The 18,389-nt window shown below is 43.3% G+C and overlaps 2 protein-coding genes across 3 annotated transcripts in view; both read right to left on the bottom strand.

Moving 5' to 3' along the window:
* The window catches only part of FYCO1 (FYVE and coiled-coil domain autophagy adaptor 1), a 43,495-nt gene extending 41,023 nt beyond the window's left edge, over nucleotides 1–2,472 (bottom strand). The window contains exon 1 of one of the 2 annotated variants that reach the window (XM_083874156.1): nucleotides 2,239–2,472. The gene's annotated coding sequence lies outside the window, so the exon portion shown is untranslated. Of the gene's footprint in view, nucleotides 1–2,134; nucleotides 2,157–2,238 lie in introns of those variants that run through there. The other variant, XM_083874157.1, reaches the window with a different exon arrangement.
* A 6,956-nt stretch (nucleotides 2,473–9,428) lies between these two features.
* XCR1 (X-C motif chemokine receptor 1) lies at nucleotides 9,429–10,583 on the bottom strand. The gene has a single exon (XM_083874351.1). The coding sequence runs from the start codon at nucleotides 10,516–10,518 to the stop codon at nucleotides 9,514–9,516; it is 1,005 nt and encodes a 334-aa protein (XP_083730477.1). The 5' UTR covers nucleotides 10,519–10,583; the 3' UTR covers nucleotides 9,429–9,513.
* Nucleotides 10,584–18,389: the final 7,806 nt, after the last annotated feature.

The following is an 18,389-nucleotide window of genomic DNA, read 5'->3' as shown; positions in this document are numbered from 1 at the left end:
TTTCCTTAGCAGCATTTTTTACCTCTGTACCTACTGTTGCACTCCGTCCCTCCAAGCTGAGGTTTCAGAAGTACTTTGAAAAGGCTTCCTCCAGCTAATGGTTTTGGGAAGTCTGGCAGATAGGTGTTGAGTCTTGGCCACTTGTAGCATGTCCTCCCTCCAGCCAGCAGCTCACCAGAACAGCTCCTGGCCTATATGCAGTTCCCAGTGAAATGCCAATACACAGCACTGAAAATTACAGGTCTTGACCACACACATGTAGACCAAACAGAGGGCGAGGCAAGCAAAAACCAGGCTGAGACAACCCAAACTGACAGGTGACTGAGTGAGTCATGCTGCCCAGAGTCAACAGAAAGAATTCTTGTTTTCCTTCCTCTGGAGCAGGAATCATGGAGTATTTTCTCTCTCCTTCTTTTCTTGTGAGTTTTTCAGTGAAGGTCACCATTTGGGGGGGAGGGGGAAGAGGAAATTTCCAAATTCCAAATCCCAAAGATTTAGAAGCATTTGGAGGAGAGGCCTGTGTGAGACTGTCCTGCTGGGGGGCTGGGAGGAGACGGGCTCACAGATGACGCAGGCTTGGCATGAGCCCAGTTATTTGGGATATCCTGATCCAACCAGTTCACTGTTGAAATCTAAACTGGCTTGTAGCAGTAGCAAGACCTTCCTGTCTTCATCCTTCTTCCCAGCAGGACTCATTCAAGGGTCAACTGTTTGTAAATATCTGCTGAGGTCACTATAACACTGACCAACATAGAATACCAACATAAGCAAAAGTATTAAACCAAAGGAAAGGCATACAATTCAAGATCCTGTGTTTGCACTGAGATCCAGGCATTTTGCATAAAAAGTTTTGCTCCTTCTACCAGTGTTACAAACTGTAAAACCTTCCTCAGAATACATTTAGGCAAAGGACTTTAAATTATTATATAATTTTTGGACACAAACAGCCACCTCTCCATGGACAAAATGGAATTACTACATCAAAATATGAACTAGACACAGGCTGCCAAAGTGTCCCTGCATTGGCAAAAACAAACAAATAAACACACAATAATACAAATAAATAAATTAAAATTATAATGTGCAACAATAAAAACACTTAGGGCTTTTACAGTTCCCTTAAGTTAAATAATGTCAAAAACATATAAAGAATAGTAGAAGGGTTTGGTATTTACCTGACAAATAAACAATTCTTAATTTTTAAATGTGATCAACTTAATTATTTAATGTGATTGTTATTTGAAAACAAATAACAATCGTACTTAAAAACAATTTCTGCACATTTTTCCTTGGTTCCACCACATAACTTCTGAATTTTTTCACACTTTTCTTTACATTTTGATTAGTTTTCTCTTCTAGTTATTTCTTTAGGTTTTAATCACCCACCAAACAAGTCTTAAAGGAACCTGGCCTCCAGGATACCAGGACAAATTCCTATTCCTTTTATGTAACCCTCTAGCAGTGGAGAGACTGTAAACATAATACACTCTTTCACTGTTATCAAACAGTGTACGTAACAGACTCCTTTATACATGAAAATCAGGCTCCATAACTAACAGGCTCTTGAGAAGCAGTAGTGAGACCATGTTTACAACAAATGCTGTCAAATATATATATATAGATATATATAAATGTAGTACAACGAGGAGAGCAAGACTGACAATCACTTGCTTTGCACCACAGTATCTTAAAACACAACTTTTTAACTCCAGTGCAGTCTCCTAAATGTGAATGTTGGGAAACACTATTTGAACGTCTAGAACAATTTTTGAACTCAAGCACTCCCAAGAGGATCGCTGGAAGACTCCAAGAAAACTGCCCTGCACACCAGAAAATCTGGAAAACATAAAACACTCTGTTGCATGGCAGTAAGAGAGAATATTTTGGCACGTTACTGACAAGACAGAGAACATGTTTTACCCTGGAAGTTTCATCCTAGCTCGCCTTCATGAGCATACAAAGTCACAGCTGGACAAAATCACCCCCTTTCACTCTTCAGCATTAAAGAGACAAAGGCCTGGTACTTCCCCCTCTGTTTCAACTTGAAACTTAAAACCTGAAGCTTGGTTCCAAGTGACAGGCAGAGCCAGGAGAGTGAAATCTACAGCTGACCAACTCTGTGTGCCAAACCAACCTTGCAGAACCCAGCAGCGGGCTGGATGCCGTGCCCCGGACAGAGAGCAGGGCCCTGTGCTGGGGCTCCCAGAACACGGCACGGCCCCTCCACACCCGACTCACCACCGCAGCACCTCTGCCCGAGTGGAGTCCAGTGTCCAAAGGCGGCAGACAACCATTTCACTAAAAACTTGGGTTTTTTCCTTCTCCTCGCTCACTCTGGATTACCGGGATCAACCTAAGCCGGAGGAGGAGGAGGAGGGCCGGCTGCAAACCCAGCATCTGTTCTGGAGACAGCCCCAGCCAGCAAAACTCTCTCCCTGTCCACCCGCCGGAGATTTGCCGACACAAGGGCAAAGCGGGATTAGGGCCGCGGCAAATATTTGCCTGTCAGCACTTTGGAGCGGGGTGAGGGCACGGACACGGGCGGGTGTTTGGTGTCCAGCAGGGTGACTGCGCTCCCCTGCAGCTGCGGGAGGGCAGAAAACAGAGGGCAGTGCTGGTGTCGGCCGAAAGCCAGCGCCCACCGGGGCACAGGGTGACACTTTGGGGGACCGGGTCTGGATGGTGGCCCCGAGGGACCGGGACTCCCCGTTCGGGGGGCTCCCAGGCGGTGACAGCCGGCACCCGGCCCACCGCGGGCTGACGTGCCCCTGCCATGCCTGAGCTCACCCGGGCACCCCCCAAAGCGCCCGGCAACTCTTCCGCGGGGGCTCCTCCCCTCCAAGCCGAGCTCCGCCAGGCAACAAGTGGAAGCCGCCGAAGTCACTTCCCCCTCTCCCCGCCAGCTCCCTCCGCCCGCCTCCCCGCCCCCGGCCCCGGCCCCGCGGCGCTCCCGGGGCTGTGCGGGAGGGCTCGCCCGGTACCTGCGCGGCGCCGCCGCCATGTCGCGCTGAGGCGGCCCGGGGTGAGGCCCCGCGCTCCCCGCCCGACTACAAGTCCCGTGAGGCCGCGGGGCCGCCCCACGGCCGGGGCGGTGTCTGCCGGCCGCCCGGGCTGCCCGGGGTGCCGGGGACGGGGCGCTGAGGGGAGAAATGAGGGGTTTGGAGCGGCTCTGGGGGAGAAATCGCCGCTTTCGGCTGCAGCCGCAGCGTTTGGGGTGGTTTCCTTTCGGGGAGGCTGGTGTTTCTGGTGCCCTCAGCAAGGTGGCTTTTTACAGAGTCACAGAGTTGTTGGGGTTGGACTGAGCTCCGGAGACGCCTGATCCGAGCCCCTGACGAGGCAGAGTCACCTCGAGCGGGTGACACAGGGACGAGTCCAGACTTTGTCCAGAGCCTTCCTGGGCAGCCTGTTCAGTGCTCTGCCTCCCTTAATATAAAGTCCTTCCTCACGCTGAGGTGTAACTCCCCTGTGTTTTGGCTTATGGCCATTGCTCCTTGGCCTGTTGCAGGGCACCACTGAAAAAATTATACTTAATAAATTTTTGCTGTTTGTTTTAATACTTTTTAATATTATACTGACTGTCGCTTTTAGGACTGTTCTATATGGGTTTCCTTCCCCCCCCCCCCCCCCTCATTCGCACATCAATTCATCAAGCTCTTTGCACAGACCACTGAGGCAAATGTGAAAGTCAGGCATGATAAACCTGCTGTGCAGCAGATTGCCCCTCTGCTCTTGCCACTTGTGAAAGAAAATTCCCATCCCTGAGCTGAAGGAATGAAGGACGTAGTCTCAAGCTGTGCCAGGGGAGGTTTAGGTTGGATATTAGGAGGAATTTCTTCACAGAAAGGGTGATTAGACATTGGAATAGGCTGCCCAAGGAGGTGGTGGAGTCACTATCCCGGAGGTATTTCAGGAAAGACTGGACGAGGCACTCAGTGCCATGGTCTGGTTGATGTGGTGTTTGTTTGGTTGTGGGTTGGACTCAATCTCAGAAGTTTTTTTCAACCTAATTGATTCTGTGACTCTGCGAAAGACATGGGGAGAGATTAGTATCTCCACAAAAAGTAAGAGACTGGGAGAAAGCGGGTGTGAAACTAGAACAAGAGGTTGCTTCCTGAGACAGGGTGTGGAGGGTACAGGGGCACAGCGTTCCTAACACTTCCAGCAGCAGGCCCCTTCTGCAAGCAGCCTGTTTCCTCTTTTCAGATTCTATCCCTCCCATAATGCATATGATTCTCTGAAAGGACATTTTTTCCCACTGCCTGAAATAGGCTATGCTTGTTTTGCATTTGAAGTGCAAACTTGAAAAACTCCCTTTGCCTTTTTTCCACATTGCTTTGGTAAATAAACAATTTTAAATTAAACTTGTGAGCAAGCAGTTTGTCATCAGTTCTCACCATAATGCTTGTGACTTTGTTAGTGTCATAAACATCAGCTTAAGCTGAAGATCAAAGCATCAAATTTTCAAGAGTCTTGAGGAAATATATGTAGTACATGGTCACTGACATGTCTCCATCATCCTTCACACGTAAGAATGACTAAGTGACCTTAAGTTTTGGTGATTAATCTTCATCTAATGTATGTTTTTTGAATAGCTCAAAAGCATTTTAGTGCCCTCAGAAATGCAGGTAATAGGGCTATGCATATTTCAGGCATATGACTTGTGAAATGCAGTGGGTTGTCTTACACTGTTTGGAAGCAACCTTCAGGCTTACTTCTCTTGGCACGCTTTGCTGATTCATGCAGCAGTGCCAGGAGCATCTGCTGAAAATCAGTGTTTGTTTTCCATTGATCTCTAGGCATCTGGCTGTCTCCCAAAAGTAATCTCAGGGTCATCTGACACAAATAATGGTAAATCAAATCCCATATAATTTCACTGCAATGGATTTTAAATTACAAATTTTCAAAACGTCTGTGTGGAATTCTACTTTTCAGTCAAAAATAATAAATTAGAATGGATCGTTCCTCTTTTTAATTATGTAATAACAAGCTACTTTCAGAAATATTTAATAATTGATGTTAGTTATTGAATTAATGCCTGTTTATGTAAACATCAATTTCTTCAGAGAAAAACATGCTGTTTCCAACTAGGTCCATAGCTGGCCAACACTTCCTTAGACTTTTCCATATTTCCTCATTTCTTAGCAATACAAGATGTTAGAGATCTTTCCTTGTTAGAAGCTGCACTAGAAAAAAACCCACATTGTCTGATCCATGCATGTGGCTTTCCTGTATTTTTACTCTGATAATTTATTGATTAACTTCTTCATAAACCGTGATGGGCTAGATGGGAATTATTTTCAGTTTTACTAGCCAGGAAAAGCAATGTCAGTCATCCCACCAAAAGGAAAACCTTTGCTGGGAAAAGTCTTTTCACGGTGTAATAGAGGTAGCCAACTCAATCAACTAAAACAACTAAATTGCTGCTTAGTGCAATAAATTGCTTACTATCCTGTGCATAATAGATGAGTATTTCATGATGGTCTCTGGGTATGTGTTCACAGAACGCGTTCCTCCCATCTGTCTGATGTTATTGCTGTATGTGCTACATATTTTCTTTACATTTTTTGCAAGAGTTAATTGATGTTATATATTGACTGGAAGGGCTTTGCTTCTGCTAGCACTTGAGGTATTTTATGAGGGTAGCTAACTCCCAGTTTCCCTGGTCACCCCCAGTGGATTAACATACCATTGTAGCCAGATCGAACAACAGGCTGCTGTTCATCATCAGAAACCTTCTGTGACTGTGGGGAGAAAGCTTTGGAAGCACTTTTTGCATTTGTTTGCATTCTGTTTTGAATAGGTGGACAAATAATTGTCAGTAGGTATAAAACTGGGAGTAGGCAACATAAAAAGAAGCAGCAAAGCTCTGGAAAACATCTGGAAGCAAATATGGCATTTTAGACAAAGTGGTTGAGGAGCTTGGAAGAATATTCTGCTACATAGCAGGTCAGCTTCTGAGAATGACTTCCACCAGAGCACATCAGGTTTAGGAGATACCACTAATCAGAAGTGCTGCATTTGTCAGCTGTGTGGACAAAGTAGGTACCAAGAATTTTATCTGGTTTGGTACTGGTTCAACAGCACCAGCAATGATGTGGGAGAGCCAAGACATAGACTCTGGACTGTGCAGTTTAAATGAAACAGTATTTTATATACATCTACATGGGTGGCACAGGGATAAAGAGCATACTCTCTTTGCTTCTCTTTGTTGGAAGAAAGCAGCATTGTTTGGAGGAATGAAATAAACTCAAATATGTTTTGGTTTTGTTACCTGAGGAGTTCCTGAATATGGAGAGAGTACTTCACTCCTCACACTTTTCTTCATCCTTCTCAGTATCTTGCTTCACTAGATAAGCAAGGGCATTTTCAGTTGCAGAGTAACCATAAGGAGAAGACAAAATAGAATTTTATTTATGATTTCAATAAACTCGGTATTTCAAAACATTGAGAATATAAAGGTACCCTGACTCTCAGTGAAAACACTTCTGGCAGTAAAGAAGTACAGGCTCTGCTTTGCTGAAATTGCACACATTTATGAGTCTGATTCTTGCTGTGATTATGATCAGAAGCAAAATTATCATTGATTTTAGTGGAAATAGGGTGTTTCCTTAAAACTGTGCTTAGAGGTCAGCTTTGCTGGAAAAGATCTTGGATTTCAAGTGATCAAAAATTTGAACACAACACGGGCATTGCCCTTGCAGCAGTGAGGACTAACTGTTTACTGGGCCTGTGCTGTCATCAGGCTGAGGGAAACCTTTATTCCACTCTGCCTGACATTCTCATGGTCACATCTGCAGTAACATATCTTGTTTTAGGGCCACCAATCTAAGAAAGAGACATTGACTGACTTGAAGACAGCCCTATGGAAGATCACTGAGATGAACAGGGAGTTGGAGCACATGACATATGAAGACACTAAATTGTCTGGGGTATGTTTAGCCCCAGGAAAAAAATAAAGGTTAGAGGAGATCTGATGTGTCTTTTCCATTCTCTAATGTGAAGACACAGTGAAGGCAAGGAAAAAGCAACATCATCAGGTTGTAGCAAAAGAAATTTTGTTTGTATAGAAGCAAAATCATCCACCATAAGAGTTGTTAAGTGTTACAACAAGGACTTGGAGGAGTTATGGAGTCCTTGTTCTTGCAGATTATCACTTTGACCACATAAAGCCCTGAGTGACCTTGTCTGACCAGGAAGATAAAACTTCCTGGTGAGTGGCATGGAGCAGTGGATCACCACCAGAAGTTTCTTCCAAGCTAAGTTAACCTATGAAAATTCACAATTACTTCTTCAATTGAAAATGCCTTAATAGGTGGTTATCAGAGGCTGAGAACAATAGTCACAATGTAGAATTCCATTGAATTTCTGAATGTTTATTAGTACTACTTTATTATATCAGGAAGCAGCATATCTACATTCTGAGTTACTTTGGTTATGGCAGCAATACTGTTGGGTAATATCAAGAATTCTTTTTACATACTCAGATACGCTATAACAAAATATGCTGGAGTTACAAACAGATTTAAATAATTTGCTAAAAACTGGTCATAGCAGGATCATTTCAGTCTTTGTGCTTCTATTATAATTCCTAACTTTGTTTTAGACAGATGTAAAATATATGAACAGTAAAGATTTCACAGTCATATGGCTCTAAGACAATGAGTTGAATTACAGCTTGTTGAAATTATGTAGGTGCATGAGAACTTCTTGGTACTTATCGTCACAATATTTTCTTCTTGTGGAGATTTGCTGGTACCAGTGAAGAGGTCTTGGCTTACCAGAATAGGAGAAATTTGATTAATTTGTTCAATAAGTTGTCTTCAATAAGTTATATCTTCAATAATCAACAGTATTCAGTCCCCAGCCCAAAGTCTTTTGAAGCCACATTAATTTCAAATGTTTCTTGTCAGGAAGCAGTAGCCAAAGGCTGGTCTCCACCGCAGCCAGAAAAAATGACAACTTCTATCTTTCCATGGTTTGTCTGAACACAAGTGAATTGGAACCTTGTAGAATTAATGCGGCCCCTTTTTAATTTTTTACATTTTAGGCAGTAACTGTAGTAAGTGATATACCAGGACTGATCTGTTCAGAAAAGTACATCTGATGATAAGGGACATGATATAAACTGAAGCACAAACTAGAAACTATGGGCAAGCCCTAGTAAGATTGTATGGGTCTATGTCATATATGTTCACCCCATTCTTACATAGGTATTCTTGCTTCTGGGTATGATCAGAATTGGGATATTGTATTATGGGCCCATCTGAGTTTCTGCTTTTTGTAAACTACACAGCAGCTGTGTAGAATCTGTTGTCTGCTACAGATAATCTTTAGAGATCAAATAAATAGTGTGGAAGCAGCATAGATATTTTAAGACAGATGCCCAAAAAGCCAAATTGTTGCTTAGAACCGTTGCTAAACCATTGCTTAGTGCCACTGCAAAACTACCTTGGCTTTCTATATAAATGCTGGGAAATTAAATATTCTGCTTTCCAGGGACTTTGTCATCCAGCTACACTGGAATATGCACTATATGTTACACTGCCTGGGGAAAAAAAAAATGGAAAAAAAGAAGACCAAACATCAATTTTACAAATAAGGCAAGCCATTTATATCCTGCTATTTAAAAAGCCATTTGTTCTTGCACTATAACTTCTTCATAAGTGTAAGTGTTCTCAGCACCATGGCAAAGGGAGAAAAGGAGGGAAAGAGCAATTAGAGGCAAATATGCTCCCACTCTGCTCAGGAGATGAGCTATTGATCTGCTGCAATCACCTGAAATTATATTCAAAGACTGGAAGAATCCTGTGGCAAAGAGCAGTAACAAAAGGAAAACTGATATTCCTAGTGAAGGATCTGTTTAACAGCTTGTGTCCCTTCTAGGGCTCTCCTAAAGTTTCCATTTCAGACCCAAAAGATTACTTTCACATAAAGCTAGTTTCATATTTAGTTATCTGCCTAAAGATAAAAGAACATTTGCCCTGAGAACTTCTGGAACTCTGAGATCTTGTAGCTATTGTCAAAACAGTTAATCTGGAGACATCACCCCCCACTAAAAAAGGCCAATGAGTAAATGGATAAAAACTGATAAACAATAAAAAGCATTAAAATTTACAAAAGTACCTATGTGTCCATTGCTCTATACAATCCAAGTATTTTAAGTAGGTAAGAAAGAGATATGCAACAACTTTTATGTTAAAACCTGATGTTTTATCACCTAAAGGAGAAAGCAACTTTTTTCTTTTCAGAAGAGAGTATAAATGGGAGAAAATCCATCTCACTGTGCAAAAAATTGTGAACTTAAGGTTTTCAGGCCAGTGAAGTAATTTCATGGCATTTTCATCTCTTCATCTCACTGCAAATACATTTTTTTATTTTCCATACACAGCATGTTTGCAAAGAGTAAATGTGTGTGTCTTTCTCAGGGAAGTGCCTCTAAGCGTCAGAGACTATCTGTGGCATGGCAAAATCTGAAAGTTCATTCAGGATTAGTCCTAATAGTTAGGTCTTGCTTCAGTAGACGGATGTCCCTTCATGCTGGAATTTGCCTTCATTGCAGGTCCCGGGGCTGGAGGCATGACCACTGCCATTGTGTAAACACAGACTGCATAACTGTGCCAAATGCCTCTTGAACTTGACTCCAACAAATACATAGAGCACAGGGTTGAGGCAGCAGTGGGAGAAAGCAATTTTACGGCTGATGTGAAAGGCAAGGCTGGTGTCTTTCACATACTGACAGGTAGATGGTGGAAAAGTAGACAGAAAGCTGAGGATGTTGTAGGGTGCCCAGCAGAGGAAAAAAGCCGCCACAATAATGAGGATGAGTTTTACAGTTCTGTGCTTTCTGCGAGATCTTGGTCTTAGCAAGATTATGAGTATCTTGAAGTAACAGAATACGATGACTCCAAAGGAAAGCAGGAAGAGTACATTTCTCACATAAATGTCCACCTTTTTCCATTTCCCATCAGCATAATCACAGAACGTGTACTCGTCCAAGTTTTCTTGCACAGTGGTGTGAATCACCTCAGGAACCACAATTAATATGCTAACAGTCCAAACAGCCAAGGACACCAAAACACCACAGCACTGTGTCTGGGATCTCAGAGTTGAAAGGGGGTTGACTACAAACAAGTACCTCAGGATAGTCATGAGAGTCAAAAAGAAAACACCACTGTAGTAGCCAACAGAGAAAACAGCATTTGATGCTTTGCAAAGGAACTCACCAAAAATCCATCCAAAGGACTGGTCCACTACCCAAAAAGGCAGCATGCAGGAGAAGACTAAATCAGAGATACAGAGATTCATGATGAAGATGTTTGTTAAAGATGTAAGGTTTTCATATTTCAAGAGGATCCATAACACCAAAGTGTTTCCTAGCAGACTGAGAAAAAACACCAGAGTGTAGAGGACAGATGTAAGATAGATGTTAAATGTGAAATAGTCACCCATTTCACAGACGTTGGTTTCATGAGGGTATTCATATGAGAAATTATCATCTGAATAATATTCTTCATCCATTTGTCTGCAAATCTTGTGCTGTTCTCCAGCAGTTACTTCAAAGGACGGCAACAAATCAAATGAAATCTTTTGTGAAAATCAATTCAATAACTAAACTCCCACTGTGGAGGCTTCTGTTTTAAGACCAAAAAAAGCAGCAGTGAAACTAGTATTTTTCCTGGCTTGGGAAGACAAAGGACTCATTTCTTCTTATGACTAGAGCATGCACAGGTAGATACCAAAGACTTACTGCAAAGCATTCAAATCTTAAATACTTAAGAATTCAGAAACTCAGATGTTTGTGAACCAAAATGTTTAGTGACAACTGTCAATTACTAAGTTTCTACTATATGAATGTGCATTCTTTTTTGATGTAAATATCTCAGGTGCCAAGACTTTCAAATATGCTACTGTTTTTTCAGTTTTCTGAAGTGGTATACAATTCCTAAGTACTTCACTGTATAGATGGTACTTTGCCACCAAAGTTAAGAACTGCATAAACCCGAAAAGCTGAGCAGTACTAGTAACAACAATAGTAAGCACTAAAAGCAGGAAAAGCTGGGTTTTTGACAGGTTTTTGTCTTGAGGTTTGTTGATATCTAAACATCTAGAAGCTGTGGCAGAGGCATCATCATGCTGGGTGCTCTGTGTACCTCTGTGGCCTGGTTATTCTCAGGGATGTGACAGGAGCAGAGGTCACATCACAGTCCTTTTCTGGGAGTGCTGCCTGTCTGTCTTTATGCAGACAGGAATTTAATCCCAGGTGAATGGTGAGTTGAAACTGACCAATAGGATCAACAGTTAGTGGGAAGATGGCATATAATCAGGTCACAGTAGTCTAATTTCTTCATGAAATTAAGCTTAAAAATAGGTACAGAAAAATCAATAATGCCTCTGACCAGTGGTTTAAAGCCTAAATTCACTTTATCCTAGAAGAAGGCCTATCTGCAACACCGTGTTTGGATCCTGTTTTGATGGAAGCCAGTGAGAGACCTGCCACTGAGTTCCTTCAAAGTACAGTTGCAAGAAAGAAATCCCACAGGTCAGGCCAAGATTGTGCTAGTGACATTTCCCTTTAATTATGAAGGCATAATCTTCTTGCTACAGCCAGAAAAAGACATGCTGCCTTTGGAGGACAGGAGAGCTATGTCAACTAGGAAAGCACGTCAGGGAGCACTTCTGGCTGTCAGAATTTAATGCCATTTGTGGGGGTAGGTGGTTCAGGTCAGCCAGAATATGCCACAGGCAGTACAGGACAGGGACCATCTATCCAGTGGGTTGTGATCAGCGAGTTTTGGAGGGCAAGGGATGTGTAGGATTCAGTATTGTCACAGCAAGTGGCCCTGGAACATTTACCACCAGAGTCACAGTTCTAACTGGAAAGATGTTTGTGGCCCTCAGTTTGTACAATGCTGAAGTTTTCAGGCATGCAGGGTACATCCTTGCAAAGGCAGTCACCCTCTCTGGTTTTACATGATAGTGCAGACAACACTTAAGCAATCAATAGTTTAGAACTAGTTTAGGTCCTGATCATCACTGTGTCCTGTTTCAGCTGAAGCTGGAGTATGCTGCTCCTTAGCAGCTGTCCTAAGGGAGCAAAGAAGCCTCTTTGTGAATAATCAAGGTTCTCCAGGGATGAGAGGACAGTACCAACCTATGTCTTCACCACATTACTCTCTCCTTCTGTGCTGACCATTCAGTGACAGCAAGCCTCAGGGCAGGTCTGCCCACAGTGGTTAGAGAGCAGGTATCTGCTTGGGAGCTTTGCTCATCATCCTGCTTGCTGTCAGAACCTGAGCAATACTTGCAAGGCAGAAAGCACCATTTTGCAAAGGCATTTTGAGACTATGTCAAATAACAGTTAAGTGCCAAAATAAAAAAGTGTACCAACACATCTGTTTTCTTCACAGTTCAGATGACAGGAGACGGTACATAGTTTCTGCAGTCCAGACAGTCTCTATTTTTCTCCATCTTCCCAAGGACACTGACACTGAGTGTGCAGGCACTTGATTCATGCTGGCAGATAGCTGTGATTGGAAACCCTGTTAGTAACTCTTGCTATTTTCATCTCCAAATTTCCGTATGCATGGCAGCTTACACACCTGACTGAAAAGGCTCTGTCTTGTACTTTGGGAGGAGCCAGAGGAATGCTTGGTTACATGGGGACAGGTGTCCTCTCTCTGATTTTGTGTCCAGCATTTCCAGAGAATATAGGAAAATGCTTCTGTGAGGTAGCTTGTCCCTGGTTGCTTTTAATGCTGCAAAGTTAGGTTTCGGATAGTGCCACATTTCAGAAAACAAGTCCATTCATCATATACCATCTTACCTGGTGCAGGCTCCATGGAATTACAGGTGGAGGCTCCAGCCTACAAAGCATCAGACCTTGTGGATGGTTGATCAGGATTATATGCTCTGATATTATGTTTCTACCAGCTGAGAAGCCCTCTGTCAGGTCAGTGATGGTAAAGAGAACCTTGCAGGAACCTAAGGCACTTAGATCTTTTCCTTTTTACTTCAAAACTCCTTAAATCAAAATCTGTATTTTGTTCTACTGTATTTTATCTCCCTCCTTTCAACTCTACAATTAAGAAAAGCTGTGTATGGATTTTCAGTTAAGATATATGCAAAAGAGATAAAAAAATTATGTGATTGAATCAACAGATGAAAAATGTGTCAGTGTCACACGAGATACAAATCATGCATCAGTTTTCAATGTTTATATAATAGTACAAGTGAGAGCAGAAGTTGGTTGAAAGATGAAAATTACCTTAATTTCAGTTGTCAGGACAAATAGGAACAGAGGAAAAACACGTAATACAGTTTAAAGTCATTCCTGCCCTTCTAAAGAACAGCCAAGAAGGTATTCAACATTCATTTCACTCTTGTCCAGAAAAACTACTTCTCCCAAAACCTTAATTTTCTAGCAGGGCTGTGCTTTGTCTTAGAGCATCATATTAAAAATGATTCTAATACAGAAATGGGGAAACGATACCATTAGTGATCTCCAGTTCAATTTTCTTTTTCTCTGAAAATTCATTTAGACTTCTGCCAGCTGAAGGTACATATTGTTCATCAGTTTATTTCATTTTCAAACTGAGTATTTGAAAGAGCAGCTGGGCTCACATTGCAGTCAGTGGGGGGAGAGAGAGGCACTGGCAGGACCCACATCAGCCCCCACTCTGTGCTCTACCAGCCTCCTCCCCAGGCAGACACAGCTGAGACAGCCTCCTTTAAGAAGATTCTTGGCATTTACACAGACAAGCTGAGGTTAATCTCATCTTAATTGGAAAAGACAAGGGGAGTGCAGTAGAAAGAAGCCCCCACCATAAGACATGGACTGATGGCATTTTTTATTCACTTTATTCAAAAAGCCTCTGGCTTCACAGCTTGTTCTCCATGTTTCTCAGGAAAAAAAAAGAAAAAAAAAAAAAAGTGTTTTAGCAGTCTGGTTTACACAGGCAACCAATGTTGACATATAAAATAAATTTCTGTTCCCCTAAACTAAATTTATCTGGTAGCTGCTTCCTTTGCCAATCTCTTGTTCCAGATTGAGATAGGAAGAAAACATCCCAAATGTGACCTTTTCTGTCAGGAAGAGGCTTTAATTTTTTAAACAGGTTTATGGACCAGCCATTTAATTTAAGGAAATTAAAGCACAATAAATAATATTTCTCCTTTCCTAATTATGACTGGTAACTGTCTCGCAGGACAGCCTTGGAGTCACAGGTAGGAGATGGATAGGAAAGTCCTGGAAGTCATGACTGGCAGATAGACTTGGTCCAAAGCACAAGTGTATTCTTGACAGTGTGGTAGATGAACTTTTTGTCTGCCTTAGAGGAAATTTGCACGTGGTAACAAACTCTTCCAGGACATGGATAAAGCAAAAGGTCAAGGTAAAGTGAAAAGTCAGTAGGAATTCCCTTGTCCAATTCAGTTTTGCAAAGCCTCAAGAGGCCCAGCTCATCAAGGAATATCTTACCCTATTTTTAAAGCAAAGCCTTCTGTTGGGTTCTGAGACCAATGCTTCCACTTGTGCTCACTGGGTTTCGCAGGGCAGGTACAACATTCACAGTCAGCCCAGGAAGTCTCCCTGGCCTCCTGTTCCCCCTGAGCTCTGCCATCTCAATCCTTGCCATCAGCTCAATGACAACCACAATCAATGGAAGTAGAAACATCCCAAAGGAAGAGTCTGGAATCCATCCTGAAACACACATTTGAGTTCAAATTTCCGTACTAAGTTGGCAGCCCACAGCTTGGACCAGTGCACCCTTTGCTGGGTTAAGAACTGGCTGGATGGCCGAGCCCAGAGAGTCATGGTGAATGGTGCCACATCCAGTCACCAGTGGTGTCCCCCAGAGATGTGTCTTGGACCCAGTCCTGTTTAATATCTTTATTGATGATCTGGGTGAGGGGATCCAGTCTACCATTAGCAAATTTGCAGTTTTATTGTGCTAAGGCTGGTCAGAAAAGATGTGGTGTCAGCAGCTGGGCAGCAGCTGGGCAGCAGCTGTCCAACAGAGCACAGGCAGGAGCAACTCTGGCTAAAGAGATTTGTGTGGAAATGGATGTGGTTGGTATCCTGCCAGTGGTTTCCTGCAACAGGCTTTATGCCAACAGAATTGCAGCTCTGGGTATTCTCTACTCTCCCCTAGGGCAAGGGTAAGAAGAAATCCACCCCCTTAATTTGGCAGGATGATGCAAAGGAGAACATCGCTCTCTGCTTGTGGCCAGGCAGGGTTTGGCCATGGTTTTCCTGGTAGTTCCTGCAGGGATGGAATGGGTAAGCAATTCTGCAGGATGATAAGAAGTAGTCCTTTTGGTAATAATTGGCTGTGAGGAAACAGAAAACAGGAGCTTTTTGGGATTTTTTGAGTGGAGAAATTGTCAATTTGTTTCTACAGTGTAGACAAGTGAAAGTTTACATGCGTTTCTTGCAAGAAAGGAGCTTGCCTCGATCTCTGTGTCTGACATGTAATTCTGATTTTTCTTAATAGCAGCACTCCTGACAGGCCCCAAACACCAGCCCATTTCTCTTTGCCAGACAGCAGTGACATGGCAGACTGCTTTCCCATCTGTTCCATAGAGAACATAAATGCTCCATTATCTGGCCGTGAAAAAGAGCATCAGTTTGTTTCTTTGTTTCTTGGCAGTTGAAACCAAGCAAAACCACTTCTTATTTTCCTTGCTAAAGCAGAACATATCTGCTGCCAACAAAATGTTGACCCCTCCCCGTCTTTGTGTGCAGATGTACACATATCCTCCTAACAATATACTGGATGATGGGGCTGTCCTTGAGAGATCTCACCAGCCACTGCACTATATTTAAATAGCAATCTTAGAGCTGAATAAGGAGTCTGTTAAATAAAATGTGTGTAAAGAAGCTGACTATTCCCTCATGGGTTCTTATAGGCAAAAACCAAAGACAATTATTGAGACAAAGGAGCACATCAGTTTTGGGAGGAATAACCTCATGTCTTTCTCTAAAGCATAGCAAAATTCAAGCCTTCACATAAAGTTCACGAACTCATTTTTATGGCTCAGAGACAACATGAAGAATAGGGTTGTATTTTTCTACATAATTCCATTCTACTTGTGTATTTAAGCTATATCACCCATTTTGTTTTTTCTCCCAAGAAGATTATAAGCCATATGTCTAAAGAATTTGTGTGCTACGTTTTGGGTGGGATTTCCATTGTTCCTGCTGGGCCCATTGTGGCAAGAATGATGCTGAAACAGATGGAAACTGTACTTACAGCCGTTGATGTGACCAGTATGTACAAGGGATTGCTGCCCTGCTCCTGAGACTCCTGACTGCAGGCCTGGGATGTGGCCTGGGGAGAGATGAGGGGTGGCAGCCTCAGTATCTGTGTGTGCAGGCAGAGGGAGGTGTGTTTTCTGGAGAGATGGATGGGCAGTGTTGCTGCAAGGAGCCCATCTTTGTCACACAGTCTTGTCCTCATTCCTGGCAGTGCAGGTACAATCTGTTTTTATTGACTATTAAATGGACTCACTCACATTAGACCATTCCCACTCTTGAAACCATTCTGATGCTGAAGCCCCAGAGACTTGCAAGGCTTTAGCCAAAGGGAGAAAGAAGAGAAAGAGAGAAAATCCTACCCACTGAGCCGTATTTGCACAAAGCAAAAGGCTGGGCCTAGTGTAGAGAAGCAAACAACATGGAATTATAGAATGTTAAGAGGTTGGAAGGGACCTTAAAGATCATCTAGTCCCAACCCTTCTGCCTCAGGCAGGGACACCTCCCACTAGACTGGGTTGCTCAATGCTCCATCCAGCCTGTGTTTGAACATGTCAGGGTTGGGGCATCCACAACCTCCCTGGGCAACCTGTGCCAGTGTCTCATCTCTCCCAGAGTAAAAAATTTCTTCCCAACATCTAACATAAATTTCTCATCTCTCAATTTGTCCCCATTACTCCTTGTCCTATCACTGCAGTTCCTGATGAAGACTCCATCTCTGGCTTCCCTGTAGGCCCTTCTTCAGATGCTGGAAGGTTGCTATGAGGCCTCCATACAACCTTTGCTTCTCCAGGCTGAACAGCCCCAGTGTTCTCAGCCTGCTTTCATAGTGCAGGTGCTTCAGTCCTCTTGTCAATCTTGTGGCCTCATCTGGACTTAATCCAACACTTCCATGTCCTTCTTTTATCAGGGACACCTGCATTCCAGGTGGGGCCTCACAAGAGCAGAGTAGAGGGACAGAATCACCTTTCTTGACCTGCTGGCCACGCTCCTTTTGACACAGCCCAGGATTCGTTTGGCTTTCTGTGCTGTGGGTACACACTGTTGGCTCATGTTGAGTTCTTCACCAACCATCACAGAACTGTATATGCCACTGCTGTCTTCAGCAGTGTCTCAGCACTTTCTAACCATTTTTGTTTTGCTTTCCCTTCATCACATCCATTATGCTTTGCAGAACATCAGAGAGTTAGAGTTTGCCTTATTAACCCCACTTGTACTCACTGGCATCAGCTACTCCCTACCCTGATCCTGGATGGCTCCTTGGCACCCAGACCCAGCTGGGTAGCACCCTGTGTGCCTCCACCACTCCCAATGGATTGCCTTAGCCAGGCTGGGAGCCCTTGCATGCTCCCCCTATTGTGGAACACAGCTGAGGCAGCCTTTTCATGTGGGTGCAAAAGCAAGATTGAAGAACAAAGGGCTGTAGCCAGGTCAATGTGTGAAACACCTCTGTACCCCCCTCTCCACTGGCTGTATGGTGGTCTCTCCTCTGCTGGTGTGAATTGCTACCTGCTCTCTTGAATGGACATGCTGCAGGTCTTGTGAAGACTAAGACCTGATTTACAAGCAGCCTCCTGTGCCCAGAGGGATAACGTACCTCAACATGAGGCAAGTCACAGTTTGGCGTTTGCCTATCACCAGGACAAATTTGTTGGCTACTCTGTTGTCTCTGCTTTTTCTCAGTGGTAGCTGCTCTGTGTTCTGACAGAGGTTTGGATGAGGCAATCTTTGGCACGGATCTCTTGACACTGCAGACCTGAAGCATTGCCACTGCCATGGAGGTACAGGACATCTGAGCGCACCTTGCTGCTGTTCTGCTGCCCCCTCTGCTGCCAACCATCTGAATTACTTGGCTCCCAAAATTGCCACTCTGCGTTGCAGTCTGTGAAGAGAGTGATGCTAGAAAACCAGATGAAACAATAAAGGAAGACAAAAGAAACCACTCTGCTCCCCATTGACCACTCATTTCCTGTGAGTTTTGGAGAAGATTATATACAGATTGCATATATATAGTATATATATATGTATGTTCTTTTTGCCCTTGGTGACCATCTACTTCTGGAGAGAACCAAAGGCTGGGGCTATTCTTTGGGTTAAATTTGGAGAAAAGAGGTGCAGGATACAGGGTCGTTAGAAC

The sequence above is a fragment of the Zosterops lateralis genome, assembly GCF_965231275.1.
Source record: "Zosterops lateralis genome assembly, chromosome: 1".
NCBI classification, from domain to species: domain Eukaryota; kingdom Metazoa; phylum Chordata; class Aves; order Passeriformes; family Zosteropidae; genus Zosterops; species Zosterops lateralis.
Note: the sequence above shows the minus strand (reverse complement) of the source record. Positions and strands in the feature narration are given on the sequence as shown.